The sequence below is a fragment of the Zeugodacus cucurbitae genome, chromosome 3 (assembly GCF_028554725.1).
Source record: "Zeugodacus cucurbitae isolate PBARC_wt_2022May chromosome 3, idZeuCucr1.2, whole genome shotgun sequence".
Taxonomy (NCBI): domain Eukaryota; kingdom Metazoa; phylum Arthropoda; class Insecta; order Diptera; family Tephritidae; genus Zeugodacus; species Zeugodacus cucurbitae.
Genome location: NC_071668.1, coordinates 66,361,102 through 66,378,036, shown reverse-complemented (window position 1 = coordinate 66,378,036; position 16,935 = coordinate 66,361,102). Strand labels below are relative to the sequence as shown.

The window sequence follows — 16,935 nt, the reverse complement described above, 5'->3', positions numbered from 1 at the left end:
ATTAAAATGGTATAACAGCTTTCTTCAAAAATATCGGCTACTAATTTACAGATTTTATACCAATTTTACCATTGAGAATGCCGCAGTTGACAAATTACTATCAAAAATTAAAATATCCCACAAATGTTTAAAGTCTGTTTGAAGATCTGGCATAATTGGATCGATACGCAACTCTTTAATACTCGGTGAATCGAAGATAACTTGTATAAATTAATTTAGAAGACGAAATAAATATAAACAATATTGTAGTCATCGCTTGGCCACTTCTCTGTTGGATATTAACACGAAATTACTTAAGATAGTACCAACAAACCTATCCAGTATAATTTACAATAAAAGATATATAAACACTTATGCCAATTTATACCAGTTTTTGTTTGCTTCGCCACATTCAAAGAATTGGCGTATCTAAAAGAGATACTACTTCTGAAATAATACCAGACATACTATGTACGTACTGAAAAGACAAAACGATTTTATGAGATGAAGACACTAGAACGTATCCAATTGGAGTATTCTTCGTAAAATATCACAGCTATAAGACAATAGGTTCATGTAATATAACATTTTGATTGACGTAGGTTTTGGAATTTTAAAAAAATTTAATAATAATGAACTTGTTTAGAAAATGAACGTGTTCAGAATGAATGTGTTCAGAAAACTATGGCTTTTGGTAAAAGTGACTTCCACTGATATCAAAAAGGAGTTTCAGGAGTGTTATACATACACTGCTTACAAATCATATGAGACAAATCACATAGACAAAGATAATCTAATGAGTCTATTGCGAATAAAAACCTCCAAAACTGTGCTAGATCGAGAGAGAGAGAGTTCTCTATAAAGCTATGAAAAAAGTTCGAAGGAGAAAATTTTGCAATTTAGCTCTATATCAATATTAAAGTATTACTCGCCTGCCTCAAAAGATTGTATATTAGTCGTGATACAACATTTTAGTCGCACAAACCCGCCTGAAATTTAATAAAATGAGCGTATCTCAAAGGGTACGGCAGATATATAAATTTCAAGATATGTCAAGCCTTAAAATCAAAAAATTGAATTGTCAGACACGCTGTAAGGGTCAATATAATCAACAAATGACAACATGAGTTTACATAAATTGACTTTTGGAGAATGGCGAATCGAAGAAACATCTGGTATAAACTGGTATAATCATTTATAGGTGATATTGTTTAGTAAAGTAAACCATAAGTGACAAAAAAAATATCAAAATTATCTAACAAAGTAGGTTCAAAGGTAGGTCGTTACTCAATAAAGCCTCTATTCATACTAAAAATACAACCAAAAATCCCACTTATAATAAAGGTATTTCTATTAATAAAGAAACAACCCTCGAATTCTCGAAGAAATCCCACAGCATACACACGTTCGCCAACATCAACCACATAAATTTATCAACTTTATCTAACTAATAACAGTAAAATTATTGCGCTGACGAGCTCGGCAATACAATAGAGCTCAGCTATGCGCCTGGGGTTTTCAATTGTGCGAAATAAGCAGCTCTAACGCGAAACCGAATGGTATTTTATGGCTATGAAATACATACCTGTGTGTATACATATATACTGATATGGAATTTTATAAGGGTGCTGGCATGTGCGTTGTTGCGTCGTTAGTTGCCACGAGTACAAAATACTTCGTACATGAAAATGACAGTCGCGGTAAGCGGCTCGGTTTGGATGGCTACTTTGTATTCAGGACCATTTCGAATGACTTAATAAATGTTTTGTGCCGAAATATTCCCGTTAGCGTGAGCACATTAAACCAAACACACACTCAGCCATATCGACATGCCTAAATATTCGTACGCATGAAGTTTTTGGGCAGCCCCAAAAGGGACTTACTGACTTTATGCTGAAGTTGCTGATGCTGCTGTCATTCGTGTTGATGACGATGCTGTTGCTTTGTAGTTGTTTTGTGATTATTGTTGCTCTTGTTTCAATGATATTCGGTTCATGACTTCAGATATATATGTATTTGTATAAGGGTGGTACTTAAAAATATAAAGTGTGAGGATTTTGTAGTTTAAATAAGTAAACTTTGATTAAAGAAATTAGAAAAATGTTGTGCTGCAGATTAGAGACTAATTTGATATTTTTATCGAAGATAGTACATATATAGAACCGATATATTATAAATGAAAAATATCTTGTCTAATACATCGTTACCCTCAATACAACCAAAAAAATGCCAATTGAGTTTACTGCAATCTGAAAAAAACTACTTTCTTCGATTTCGACCAAATTTTGAAGAATGGCGAATCTATCCAACTACCGGTATAAACTGGTATAATCAAATTGGTACATAAAAATTGCTCTTATCTGTTATTTTTGGTGTATACGATGTTTTTTAAAGAAATGCGAATCGTTTAAATAACTGGTATAAACTGGTATAAGTATATTTATATAGATATATTGTTCTAATCTGTTATTGTTTTTTTTTTTTGGACATACGATGTCTCTGAAGAATGTTGAATCAATTCAACAACTGGTATAAACTGGTATAATCAAATTGATATATACAAATTGCTCTCATCTGTTATTTTTCGTATATACGATGTTTGTAAAGAAATGCGAATCGATCCAACAACTGGTATAAACTGGTATATGTAATTAAATTTTTATTGATATATTGTTTCAATCTGTAATTGTTGTTATTTTTGTAGCATATGATGTCAAAACTCCATTTTAATATTTTAGAACCACCCTATACATACATAAGTATATCGTGCCAATATCGAAAAAAGTCACATAACTACGACAGCACTCGCTTCTTGTATATATCTCTTATTGCAATTGAGTGACTGTATACGTATTTTTATAGAACTATGTGTACGAACACGAGCACAAAAACAATATGGCCGTCATTTGACCAATTTTTGTCCGAAATATATGTAAATAAGCAAATTCAACGGAAGTGTTGCAAAATGAATTGAAATTAAATATATGCAAAATTTTATAGATATAGCTCTCTGTTTTAATGCATCAAACAAATGCAAAACAAAAACAGAAAAAGTTTCCACAATCATAAATAAATTGCAAATACTTCGTCACAGTCTCGTGCCTGTGACCCGAATCAACTTTAGTAATTTTTTTAATGGAAAACATATACAATTCGATCACTCAGTGGTAACAAAAATATTGTCACAATTGAAAAAGTGCCGAACGCATCCCCAATGAGTTTGACCAACCATGAAGGGGAACAACAACAGCAAAGGTACTCTGAAGTCGGTATTGTTAATTTAATGAAAGCATAAATTGAAATTCATATTTTAAAGTTGAGACAAATGGAAAACTTTTTGGTGACATAAACAGGGCATTGTAAAAAATTTGCATGTCCACCAAGACTGAATAAAAAAGTTGGCCAGAATATACATAATATTTTTTTTTACTTTTAAAAGACATAATGAGTTTGTGTATTGTAGACGATAAAGGAGATAACTGATTTCAAATTATTAGACTTTGTCGTTCTTGAGGTAGTATATGAAAGAACCGTATTTGATTTACCAAATCTTGAAAAGTGACGATTCGAACAAACAATTGGTATAAACTGGTATAACTGATCAAAATTATTAACTTCAACACACATTTTCATGTGCCATCTATCGTAACGCTTTTTCACATTTAAAATCTTCTTTAAATTTAAATTTTTTCATTTAAATACACAGCGCTTAAACGCTCTTACTTTATTGAGTTAATTCCCTCGGATCCGAGCCAAAAAAATTGTTTACTCATGCCACGTTGTGTTTTTTCTTCTTTCTTTTTTTTCAATTTAACAGGAGGCATGTCAAAATTACATTCGCATCATGGTAGTGACGTCGCCGGGTCGCTTGTTCGTGTGCGGCACCAATTCATTTCGGCCTATGTGTAATACATACATAATCAACGAGAACAACTATACCCAGGAGGCGAGCAAAAGCGGCCAAGCCGTGTGTCCCTACGATCCGCATCACAATTCAACATCAGTATTTGCTGGTAAGTACAATGACATGCAGACTACAACGCAGTCTATATACTGCTATTACACATACATATTTATGTAACGAACTACAGTTGTGGGCATATTAATAGTGACATGCAAAAAAAATTCTCTAAATTTAGCGAAATTGTAGGGAAGAATTCGCCACATAATGTATTAAAAAGTCTTCTGTGAGAGTCCTTACTATACTTGACTTTATTTTCACTACAGGGTCTTATTAAAAAGAAAATTAATCCAAGTTTCAGTTACAAAAATATTGTCATAAGGAATAGCTGTCTTTGATTTGACAATCTTCCATGAATGCCGAATAGAACAAACAACTGGTATAAAATATTATAACTGGTATAATCACATAGAGATCGAATAGCAAGTTTTTCCAAATTGGTGATGTGTCCATGAACTCACATGGTATACATGGCGAACAAGGAAAGCTACAATGGTATTTAAAGTGCCATAGCTTCCACCAAAGCAATGATAGTAACAAAGCCGTCTCTTAGGTTAGGTAACGTTCAATAGCTCTTTCCCACCGGAGAAAACACACTTAGACTATTGAAGACAGTTTTTTGTGATGCCAAAAATTTACCTCCTCACTTGATTACAATTCTCGAGAATACACAAAAACGTGAGATCCAAGAAACTTTTGCTAAATCTCACTAAGGCGGGCATTACAAAAGGAAATATTGTGAAGATTATACCTCATTCTCCTTTATAAGCTTCTGCAGCTAGCGTTCGATAAAATATTTAGTTTGATCGCGTGAATCCTGATGGCCCAATGGCCAATTAGAACCACTATGAATGGGGAAAGATTGGACTTACTGAGAGGACAAAGAGTTCCCTAAACCTATCTGTCTCGTCTAACATTTTCTAAAGTACAAATCATAAATTTTTAATTATTACTATCGCGATACTGCTACTAAAAGTGCTCTCTTCTATCAGTTTCCTTAATTAGAACAGATCCAGAACATTAGGAAGACATCTTCAGCACGTGCTTAACACTATCGCAAGCTTCTGTAACTATGTAAACCTATGACCTTACATTACAACCGGTAGAGGTCGCTGGTGAAATTTACATATAAATAACTATGCATTTAGATTTAAGAGATCTCTAACAATAGGACTATCATAGTTTGCTAAGAAAAATTACAAAAAGCGCGTTAAACTAAAAAAAAAAAAGAAGATGATTTATTTCCATTTTTTTAATAAATTACATTAATTTTTTTAGTGCTTCTATTAATATGTTCAAACTGTATAAATTATAAAATTATTATCCAGTTATATATACGTGTACATATAAAACTCCCAGCAAAACTGTAGCCTTTACTAGCTGTAGGCTTCCCAAACGCAAGTGTCGCTATTAATATGCACGCAACTGTATCGAAAAATTGTCAACATCGATATATACATATAAAACAGCACCAACGCTGCATGTTAAACGTGTGTACCGTTGGTTCTCCAAATCAACCTACAGTTATATACCAAAAAAATTGCCCCTTACTCCCCCATCCACAATACCGTCAGTTCATATACTAGCGTCATTTTCAGCGCAACGTTATCAACCAATTCACAAGTTAGCTTTTAACGTATGCAACGTCATGTTTTTTCGTCAATTTCAACATTTTACTCGTGTTACATTTTATTTTTTATTTTTTGCTTTTATTTTCTATTTTTTATTTTAGTCCTCACTTTTTCACGCTATTTTACTCTGCTACACTGCAAATAGGTACATAGTAGTTGTCGTTTTTGTTTTTGTTGTCTATTCTATGCTTTTCATTTCGTTCCATTTGATAGCGTGCTGTGTTGTTATTCGTTATTTCTTTTTTTTTTTTTTTGGTTTTTCGTATTGTTTTGCATTTTTTATTCGCTGCAGTCCCCACTCACTCTTCTCTCTGTTGTCTATTGTTATATTTTGTAGTTGTTGTTTTGTTGTTTTGTTTTTTTGCAATTTGATTTCGAACTTTGTTAGTTCCTGTCGGTTGCTATACGATTTTTCGTGCTTTCTCTTGTTTGCAAATTGATGCGCCATTTTGTTGCAATAACGGTGCATAGGTACTTCATTGTACGGTGCGCGCTCTCTTTTTGCTATGATCGTTAACACCATTGTGTGTTCGTTTGTGATTTTTTCACCGTTTTTTTTTTGTTTGATTGTTGCTATCATATTTTGGCACCAAATGTTGGAGGCTTACTTTTTCAAAGAATCGCATTTTTTTGTTTCATTCTATTATTTTCACTTAGTTTGTTATATTAAATTTTTACAATTTTTTTCTTGCGATTGTTTTACACTGACTCGCTCACCTTTCTCCTCACCTGTCTCGTTATCATACTTGCTATGTTTTTTCAACTTCGTTCATACTGTTATACCGCTTTCTATTTACTCTTTTTATGCTTTCTTTCTACCACCTTTTGTTCTTGTTTTTTATTTTATTTTTTGTGTGTCCTCAGTTTTGTTATTCTCTCTTATTGCGCTGTGTTGAAATTTTTTAGCTCACCGAAATCAGATAAAAATTGTCATTCATCATCCGGTACACAGTCACATACAATCATATGTAGTTATTTGAATATATGGTCGTACATACTATGTATCTAACAACCTTCAACTATACATTTTTTATACAAATATCCCTATCATATCTGCTCTATACCCTAACTTACATATGACAGACTTGTATTTAATCATATGAGTATGAGGCAAACATGTTACCGTTATTTGTATACGCTCTTGTCCATTTTTTGTGCACGAAATGTCCTCTTTTTTGTGTACGTTGCATACTTTTAAGCGCAAAGATAAATTTCGTGTACAAAAAAGGTGAGGGTCGGTTATGGATATTACTAAAAATGTTCGAGAAGAGCGACAAATAGCTCGAACAATAAAAAAAAATTTAGCTTTAAAGTTAGAAAATTAGTGGTTGATGTTATTTTTATGAATTTAATGTTTTGAAAATGTATGTTCTTCAGATCTTAATTAATGTCGTAAACAAGTGATCTCAGAAAAACTGATAATTTTGCGTTATTGTAATGTATTTATGTACCGTAAATATTGTATGTTTTATATTGAAAGATTGTTCTTCGTTGAAACTTTGCAGTCTTAGATCAAATATCGGTAAATATTTTCTTAAAATGAGCTGGGCTCTTCACTCTTTTTATCTTAATAATGACAATTATTTTGTTTTCTAAAGGAATTTCCTAACTAATATTACTCTGTTAATATATTTAAGGTTTCCACTGGTCGGTCTATAGGATTGATATAGTCTTTCGGAACCCAAATAACTTTCTGTCTGAAACTACTCTATCAAATTCAATGAAATTCGTTTTTACTAGTTTTTTGACATCCTGATATTACCGATTGAAAATGGGAGACATCGGTTCACAACCACGCCTACTTCTCATATAATACAATTTTGAAATCCATTTGATTGGTTCACTTTATAATATGTAAATCAAGAACCACTAAAGATAGTAGAATAAAACTGTAGACAAATAATGAAAATTGTCAAAATCAGACTATAGCTTTTCAAGACCCCGGATATCGAACATGAAGATCTCAGTACCTAAGGGTAATTTTTTATCGAAATTATCGGTAAATCCCTCAGATATTTTAATGTAATTCAGATGGATTTTTTTTCTTTTAATAGTGCGTCTTTGTACCATAATGGCTAAACTCGGATCAAAACTTACCCTAGTTTTCATAACCTTAATTATAGGTTTTTGAAAAATACTTATATATGGGATAATATGTAAAATATCTTAGCTAAATTATGTGGGCGAATAGTCTTGGATAAAGTGTACCTTGGTGGTGAAAATGAGTGAAATCGGTTCAGGAATTACATTAGCCCTCATTTACTATATATTTTCGTTATCTTGTGGATTTTATGCCGAATATGTGGCTAAAATTGTGTGCTATCTTAATAAAATTACAACAAAAAATTGCGAGTGAATAAAATGTTCGGTTGCACCCGAACTTAGCCCTTCCTTACATATTATTATATGAAATCAATAAATATTTTTGGCATATGCTTAATTCGCAAATTATTTAGAGTCCAAACAATAACTTAATCGATTTTTTTTTGAAATATCTGATTTATAAGTATTGGAATATGCCTCTAGATATTGATGAGAAATGAAAGAGGTATATCTCACTAGTATATATGTTAGTATAAAGTAGATTGTTTTAAAAAGGTTGAAACCCCTTTCATGCCCAATGTTGCCTATGGGCTTCATATTTGAGTTAAGACTAATATATATCTATCTGTACTAAAAAAAATGTTCACTCCGCCCATTTCAATTCGGGCATGAGCGGGTTAGAGAGTTGCTTAGGCGTCATGAATATATTATTTGTCAAGAATTATGTCAATTCGAGAACTATGAAGAATTAGTTAACTACCTCAAGAGTTTAATAGATGCACTACAATCTTATATGAATGGATTAGGAGCTAGACTACTGATAGGCGGGACATTGTTTCTAAAATATACGCACTCAAATTGTAGAAATTCGATTTCAAAAGCGATGAAAGCTCTATAAAAAGCTTTATGAACGTACTAATGGTCCAGGAAACTTTATAAATCGCTTCAGGAAGCGAATTGGAGGCACTTAGATAATTCGATATGCATCAGTATGCATCCATAAGTACTGTTATAACTAAAATTTAATATGAAATCAAATGATTGTTTTACCCCACAGCGCTAAACTACATATCACCACCTTAGCCTAACCCAGCCTGCTTCAACTCAAAAGCTCACCTATCTCCCGTACAAAATAAGTATTTATTTTATAACGGTCATGGTACCCTTACGGTGAAACCGGTAAAACCGGTAAAACCTATACTAGTTTACGCCGATTACTATGCACATCCATTAGGCGAATGCCACCCTTGGCAAGCGTAGCGTTATCACGCTACGGTGCTTAACGGAAACATAACGGTTAGTTAGTGGGTAAAATGCGGTTGACTGAACGAATGAGCAAAATCGCTTTGAGGTTAGTTTTTACTAGTCGAGGTCGACTGACAGCAGTGATCTCCACTCAATCTGCGTGTGTGTTGGTGTGTTCCAGCACATTTACTGCATGTTGTGCGCAACTAAAACACATTTGATAAATATTTTATATATAATATTTGCACATTTCCACGCGTTATTTCTATTCACCGCGTTTTTGTTGTTTTTGCACACAATTTTTATACGCCATAAATATTTTTATCACATTCAAATGGGGCCAATAACGATTTGTGGCCATTTCAGTTTAGTTTTTTTTTTTTGTTTTTGTTTTTGTATTTTATTTTATTTATTTCTATATTTATTTATATATTTTTCTTCGCACTTGCCATTTATTTGCCTTTCGGTGTGCCAACGGTGACAGCGGATATATGCGTTTTTGCCTACGCTGCCAACATAACGGTGGCATGTTCGTTCGCCTGCGTCCTGACTAGGATTTGATGATAATTTATGACCAAATAAATGTGAACACAAATCTGCATATCATGGACACGTTTCTCACATATGCAATTCGGAATCATGTGTGTTTGAGAGTACATGAGTGTGAGTGCGCGTGAATGTGAATGTGTGTATTTGTGGCATTTTATATGTTTTGTAATGTTTATGAGTGCCAACCAAACGGCTGTTAATGCAAAATATTAGTTTTTTTTTCACGTACAAATTCATATATATTTGTATCAGCAGCTTCCTATAGGTGTTGAAAAACGAAACATGGATTCACAGCAAAACCTGACTGGTGTATAAAATATGCCATTTGATAGCGATTAAAGTTATTTATTATATATACAGCGGCGCTTTACTGCTGAAAAAATATGTTTTTTTTTTGTGTGAAGGAAGCTTTATCTTTGCTGCCTTGTCGGTACGAGTATTGTTTCTTAAAATCATAGCCTTATTTAAAGCTTTAATTTCTTTTAAAATGCAGATTAGCTGAAATACTTCAATATTCAACAAAAACCCTAAGAGTTCGCATGTTCTCTCGGCAACACTCCGTATAGAATGAACATAGAGCTCAATCTGCATCCAAAAACCCCGTTCTTTCAGTGCTGTTCTGAGATCGCACCACTTTCTTCTTTTATATATTGGATTCTATGTACATATGTATATACTGAACTTCGAATATTTTATTTACTACAAAAAAACAAGAAAAATTATTTGGATTACTTCACGCAGAAATCCAAATCCAAAATCCAAATTTCTATGTATAGTTTCTCAACACGAACATTTAAGCGAATAATAACACAGCCACACAAAAAAAAGTTTGTCATTACCTGGGGGTCTTACTATGTGTGTCTTTTATTTTTGGGGTCGTTGAATCTGAATCCCTATCAGATCAGGGTTTTGAGATAATCCCAAGAAACTAATATGGCGGATAGCGATTATTAAAATTCATCGGAATCGCTCGTTATTCGGGAGTTTACGGGGTCGCTGATTACAAATCCGGTGTCAGTTTTTCAAAAATCAAAATTGCGAATGAAATGTGGGAAAGTTTTAAAATATGTACGCCATTTTGAATTTTTAAAAAGTAAAATCAAATTCGTAATCAGCGACGCCGAGAATTCCCGAGTAACGAGTTTAAAGCGATTCCGATGAATTTTTCAAAAAAGTGTCCGCCATATTGGATCCGCAATTTCGAATTTTTAAAAACTGACACCGGTTTCGTAATCAGCGACCCCGAACAACGGGATTCAAGCGATGTTCTCATTTTTTGCCTTCTAGCTCCTAATTACCATCAAAACCTTCTGAAAGCTAGAGACAGCACATTCTGATTTCAATGATCTTAAATGATTCATCAACTTTTCTAAATTATATTTTTGTAAGCTTTGATGAATCTTGAAAGCTTTTGAGTTGATGTTGTAACAATTATCAAGTTAGTTATAAGCAACATAACTAAGTCTTCGGAAGATCTGTAATATAAAATTTTAAGATCTCTAACTGTCTGGAGCTTACATTTAAACTTTCATAATTCATATAATGATCATATTTCATAATCGGACGTAAATAATCACGAATGAGAGATCATCATATCTGATAATCGAAACTAATCACAAATGAGAGATTAGTCGCCATATCATGTATATACGTAATAGATTTTATTGCCTTTAGGATTTAATAATCGAAATATGTTCACGACACAGAAGTCTGTCTTTCATGATATGACAGCCATAATACGACGTGGTAGCATTGTATCAATATAAATATCTTTATCCGAATCCACTAGGAAAAAAGTGAAACCAGTTATTTCGACATGGGAAGAACTGAGTGCAGTAGAATCTCATAGAAGGAACTATGTACACTATAAAATAATCCTTGCTATTGAAACAATTTGTTGGCTTGTTTTCGAGTTTTATCAATGGATACTTTTAAATACATTTGTAACATTTTGAAAGCAACGCTGTGGTAAGGCTTCGTTACGCTTGCAAAGAATGTCTTGAGTTTCGTAGTTTGTATCAATTCTGTCAATATCTGAGGAATACTGGAAGTATCTTGAAGAGTTTATGCCAAGATTTTGGATTTCTCGAATTCGTAAATAGAAGTAAGTGAGTGAGTGCCCTTGACGCTACAGCTCAACTTATACCGCTGAACCGAAAATGATCTAGCTTATGCTTCAAAACTTTTCGTGTATTATACGATAACGTGTATTATATATAACAGCCTTCATATATAACAACCCATCCCGAACAAGACGAGACAAAAACGCATGTTCGCTTGGTGTGGGTTAGAGCAAAATACGTTTTTGTGTCAAAAACGTTTTTGACTAATCCGGTATGGGTTGAGACTTAAACTAAAAAAAAAATCTAATTTTACTGCGGTCGGTTGGTCAGGAGCTTAATTGAACGAGTCTTAATGCTATTTTTTTAATAAATACATATATTCTCGATTAATTGTATAGTGTTTTTGAGGTTGCCTTGCCTATGTGCTCTGCCTTACGACCTAGAGATTGATACTATTTATATTGAAATAAACACTGTATATCACTACTCTGGTGTTGGCTTAGAATGAAATTAATGTATTTGGTACCGTTAAAAGTGCCTTATAGCCTTTTTACACAGGAGCTAATTGATCAATTAACCGGCCTCTGCTCGATTAAAACGCTCATTAAGATCGATTTACCTTACAAAATAAAATCATATATATTTCAATTGAATTTTAATTGACTTGAAAATCAAGTGCAACACTGCGACAAAAACGTAGTCTGCGATTGGCTGAATTCTTTGATGAAAAAAAGCTACGGTAGATGTCGCTGCTGAAAAATAATAATCAGCTGATGAAACTTACCAACTTCTTATGAAAAGCAATAACAAAAATGTTTAACAGCTGATCGGTTATCGAGTAGCCGGCAGTATAAGAGGCAATAAAGGGGGTTTTCAATAAAAATTTTAATTGATCAATTAATTTGGCTGTCTAAAAACGCCAATATGCTGTTGCTGGCTTCATTGTGTAGCCTGCCTTATCGACTCTATCTAACGTCTATCATATACGAGTATTTTGGTATTAAACACAACTCTATAATGAAATTGCCGACGAACTATGTTATATTTTTCAGTATATTAGAAAATTTAAAATTGACTTCAAGCACACTACTTCTATAATTTTTAAATAATCTCGAAAATTGCACGCTACTATTGCACTTAACGTTGCATGAACGTTAAATACCCAAAACACTTTAACTAAATAGCCATTTTCAAAGTATTTTACCTACTCATATTCTGCCCTACCCGCTTGGCGTCATCATTTAACTGCTTGTGTGTATTTATCCAAAAAGTCTTATCGCTTTACCTTGTCGCATTAGCGCACCCACTTTCATACACACCCACAAAATCTGCAGCAAGTCGCCCCCTAAATTGCAAAGCATCTTTAAGTGGTTCTCATAGCGGCTCAAGTAGCTTCCCGTGCCAAATGTTGGCAAGCCAAAAAAATTGCTGGAGAAAAAAAAAAAATAACCAGCGGAAGGCGAGCAACGGCTTGCTTATCGCTAAAGTGTGCGACTCCTACTTGTATATGCTTTAGCGACAAAAATAAAATGTCAGAAAAAAAGTAGCCGCAGGAAGGAAGCTGAGTGTCAAGCCAATACCTGGCACACGTGAAGCTCACACAAATGGCTGCGTTTACTTGCAACACCGCAAATGTGGCCAACACACAAGCGTAACGTCCTGTGGGCAATAACGGTACAAGATGGCAGTAGAAAGCGTTTGAAAGTGCCAATGTGCAACATCAGCAACTTAGCATCAGCAATTTGATAACAACAACAACACCAGCGCCGGTACCAGCATTACCATTAACGGCATCAATGACTGGAAACTGGAAGAAAAACTGAAAAACAACAAAAATGTTGCACAAAATACGGGCAACGGCACTTATGCGACATGCAGCGTCGCCATTATGGCTTGTGTGCGCCAGAAACTGCGCTACAAATGCAGCTTAAAAATGGTGGAATTGTGCAACGACGCACTAACACACATACATACTCGCATATACAGTTGCTTATTCTTTTATGTAAAAGTAAGTGTTGTTGTTGCAACACTTTGGCATTGCACAATCGGGCGCTTGCTTGCCGATTACACGCCAAAATGTGACCGTCGACGGTGTCGCAATCGCCCATCAGCACGTACCGCCACACCCACGTGTACACCAAATATGCTTGAAATGTTCTCAAAATGTTGCCAAATTGAATTTAAAGATGGTATTTGTTTTCGCGATAAAAAAAAGTGCCGTGAAACCTGTACGCTTACGTGTGTACTCTTCAACTCACACTACTATTCTTTGAACACCCATTCGCTCTCTCTCTTTCATTCAATTACCGCACAAATAGCTTTCTCTCTCTCTAACATATCTCTCTTTCCCACTCTCTTACATATGCTTCTCTCTCTCTCCCTTTCATTCTCTACCACCTTACTCAATTTCTCATTCGCTTTTACCGTTGTCACTTTGTCTCACATCTCGTTCGCTTCCATTGCACGTCCCATATTGCATGCCAAAAGCACTTTATTCCTCTTACTTATGTATGTAAATCGACATTAAGGATAATGAGCATATTCAGTATGGCCACTATGCGTACTGTTCTTGTTGCCGTTGTTGTTGTTGTTTCATATAGCGTTGTATCGCCTTTGAAGCATCGTTGTTTCATTAAGTTGCAATTAAATTTGAAAATTGAAGTTTGTTTTGATGAGCTGCGCTGTTTGGTTGGACGCCCCAAACGTGCCGGCACATGGACTCACACGCTCGCTTACAGCTCAACATGCATGACATGCAGTGCGCGTGTTGCCTTCCTGAGATGGCTGAGGCACGTGAGACCGTTTGTAATGTTTGGTGTGCGCTTGAAAGCTTGCAATGTGGCATGTCGGTGGATTATCAAAGCTCGACAGATAAACAATATTGAGTTATTAGTAATTTTTTCGGTATAAACATAACTGGAGATATACACAGTTGTATATATGTACGATTTTAAATGTATGTAGCTCCAAAATTGACACCGCTTACTTATGCGCAGCGCGTGTTGTTCAAGTCTCTGTGAAATAATTTTATTATATTAATTCTAATTTATACATAAATGGTATTATGATGAACCTTAAAATGTATTTCGGTTAGGTCAAAATAGATAATGGGAGTTATAGATAGATAAAATGAGTTTTTAAGATACTTAAAAATCGTTAAGAGACATTTAGTCACATTTTTTGTTTACATCTATGATTCTAATATATGTATAGTTCTAATTTTCACATAACCTATAAAGTTGATATATTTTTCCTCATAAGTTGCTTAGAGACTTTATAATTATGATGAAGTCTGTTTCTAAGTGAGAGCTATCTCTGGGGTATAAGTTTTTTATCAAAGAAAATTCAAATTCAAAAAACTGTCACATTAAGGCAGTAGTCTGCTTTACAGGCTTCAAAAAATCGATTTTTTTGTTTTGTTTTAAATCTCTTCATCTTCTATCCAAGAATATGTCTTTAAAATTCCAGAGGCCAATTTGACATATTTTCGAAGCTTGAGCAGTTTTAGTGCCCGAACGTTGAGCAGGTGCCAATGCTCAGGCAGGCCTTTAAAGCGCGTTTTCTCGAGTTTTCATTTTCAAAAGTTCTAACACTTTGTGCCGGCGATACCAAAAAGAATATATGTCCGATCGAAAAAAAGTGATCTAGCTTCAGTATTAAATTATCTTCTATTTGAACTAAAAAAGTTGGACAAAAGTATTATTTATAACTTCTTCGATATTTTTTTAGTTCATTAAGAAAAGAAACTTATAAAAATTAAAAAAAAATTTGGTTCGACTGTTTCAGATGCATCGCATGACCCCCATCACCGGCACCGATTTACAAGTGCAGACTCCAGGCGCTCTAGAAAAATACTTACAACTTTGAAAAAATTTCAATATTTTTTAATAATAAATATTGTTTTTAAGCCTTAAATATATTACACCATCGTCTTAAAATTCCGTTTACCGCAATCTTTATTTCCCTTTAAAAAAAAATTGCTAAAAAACGCTTTTTTCTCGGCTTCTAAAGCAGATTACTGCCTTAATATAACCTCAAAATCAATGTTTAAGATGCATAAGTAATCTTCACCAAAACACTAGAACAACTGCTTTCAAAATCGAACGTATTCCTTTGTATACTTAATAGTTTAGAAAATCCGATAAATTACACCATTAGGTTTGTGAAACCAAGTCAGTCACAATTGATCTCACAACAATTACATGGATTACACTATCTACTGCTGTATTTCGTTCATCACAGTAGGTACTTACTTTCTCTGAAGCCTAGTCTGGAACAACTCTTAAGATCCTTGTCGATACTGACAGAACTTTATAATAATAAACAAGTAAGGAAGGCCTAAGTTCGTATCGAACTGACCATTTTATGCTCTCGCAATTTATTAATTAAAATTTTATTATTATAACACACAATTTGTCCCACATATTCATCATATATATGGTATAAAGTCCATTGAAAGCTTGAAAACCCCTAATACATGGGAGTTAGGTGAAGGTATGATCCGATTTAACTCATTTTTGGCACGAAAACATATTATTAGAAGAAACATATTCCCACTGAATTTCTTCAAAATACCTGAGAGACTTACTTATATTTTCGTTAAAAAATTATTCGAAGCTCTGAGGTCCTCCTGTTCGATATATGGGGTCTTGAATACTTATGGCCCGATTTCTGCGATTTTTAGATATAAATAGATATAAATGCAGAATTTAGTTCTGTTCCGATATCTTCATTAGTGCTTACTTAATTATTCTAAAGTAAACGATTCAGATCGACTTAAAAGGTCTGGTATATGAGAAGAAAGCGTGGTTGTAAACCGATTTGGACTATTTTCATAACATATCATTGGGAAGCCAGGAAGATTCGGTTCATAAGAATTTCATTGAATTTGGTAAAGTAGTTCCGGCGATATGGTTTTTGACCCATAAGTGGCGGAACCACGCAGACTTAAAATTATGTATACCATTTTGAGTGCAGCTCTTCCATATTATAATGAAATTTTTGGTGGTTTTCCTTACTGAATTAAAGTATTTTTAGTAGTTTTCAATATAACATTTGTATGGGAGGTGGGCGTGGTTATAATCCGATTTCCTAGTTAAAGTTAAATATCGGTGCGGACAGCTCGCTATCAAACTCGTTCGGTTCTTCTTATGTAACATTTATTAGGCTAGCTCTATGCTTAGGTAACTTTTTCGGCTCTATAGAAGTAGTCTATTCCTTCCCTTGCAGAGTCAAATTAATTTTTCATCGGTGTTTGTTTATACCGAAAATACAATATAAGACGATGTTGTGAGACAATGGATTCAGTGATATTCTCAGACAATTAGAGGAATCATCGTGAAAACTCTTTGCGGTGTCTTCATATATGAATTATTCATTTCTTTGGCAGCCATTTGTTACAGATTTCAGAATGCTATCAGAAGTTTCGAAAATATTTCGAGAACTCGATTTAGATTTTGAGATA

The 16,935-nt window shown here is 33.9% G+C and overlaps 1 protein-coding gene across 1 annotated transcript in view; it reads left to right on the top strand.

Moving 5' to 3' along the window:
* Window positions 1–16,935, top strand: part of LOC105208519 (semaphorin-1A) — a 386,218-nt gene that overhangs the window by 273,655 nt on the left and 95,628 nt on the right. The window contains 1 exon segment of the mRNA XM_054226324.1: window positions 3,797–3,992. Within this exon segment, the coding sequence (XP_054082299.1) occupies window positions 3,797–3,992 (196 nt within the window).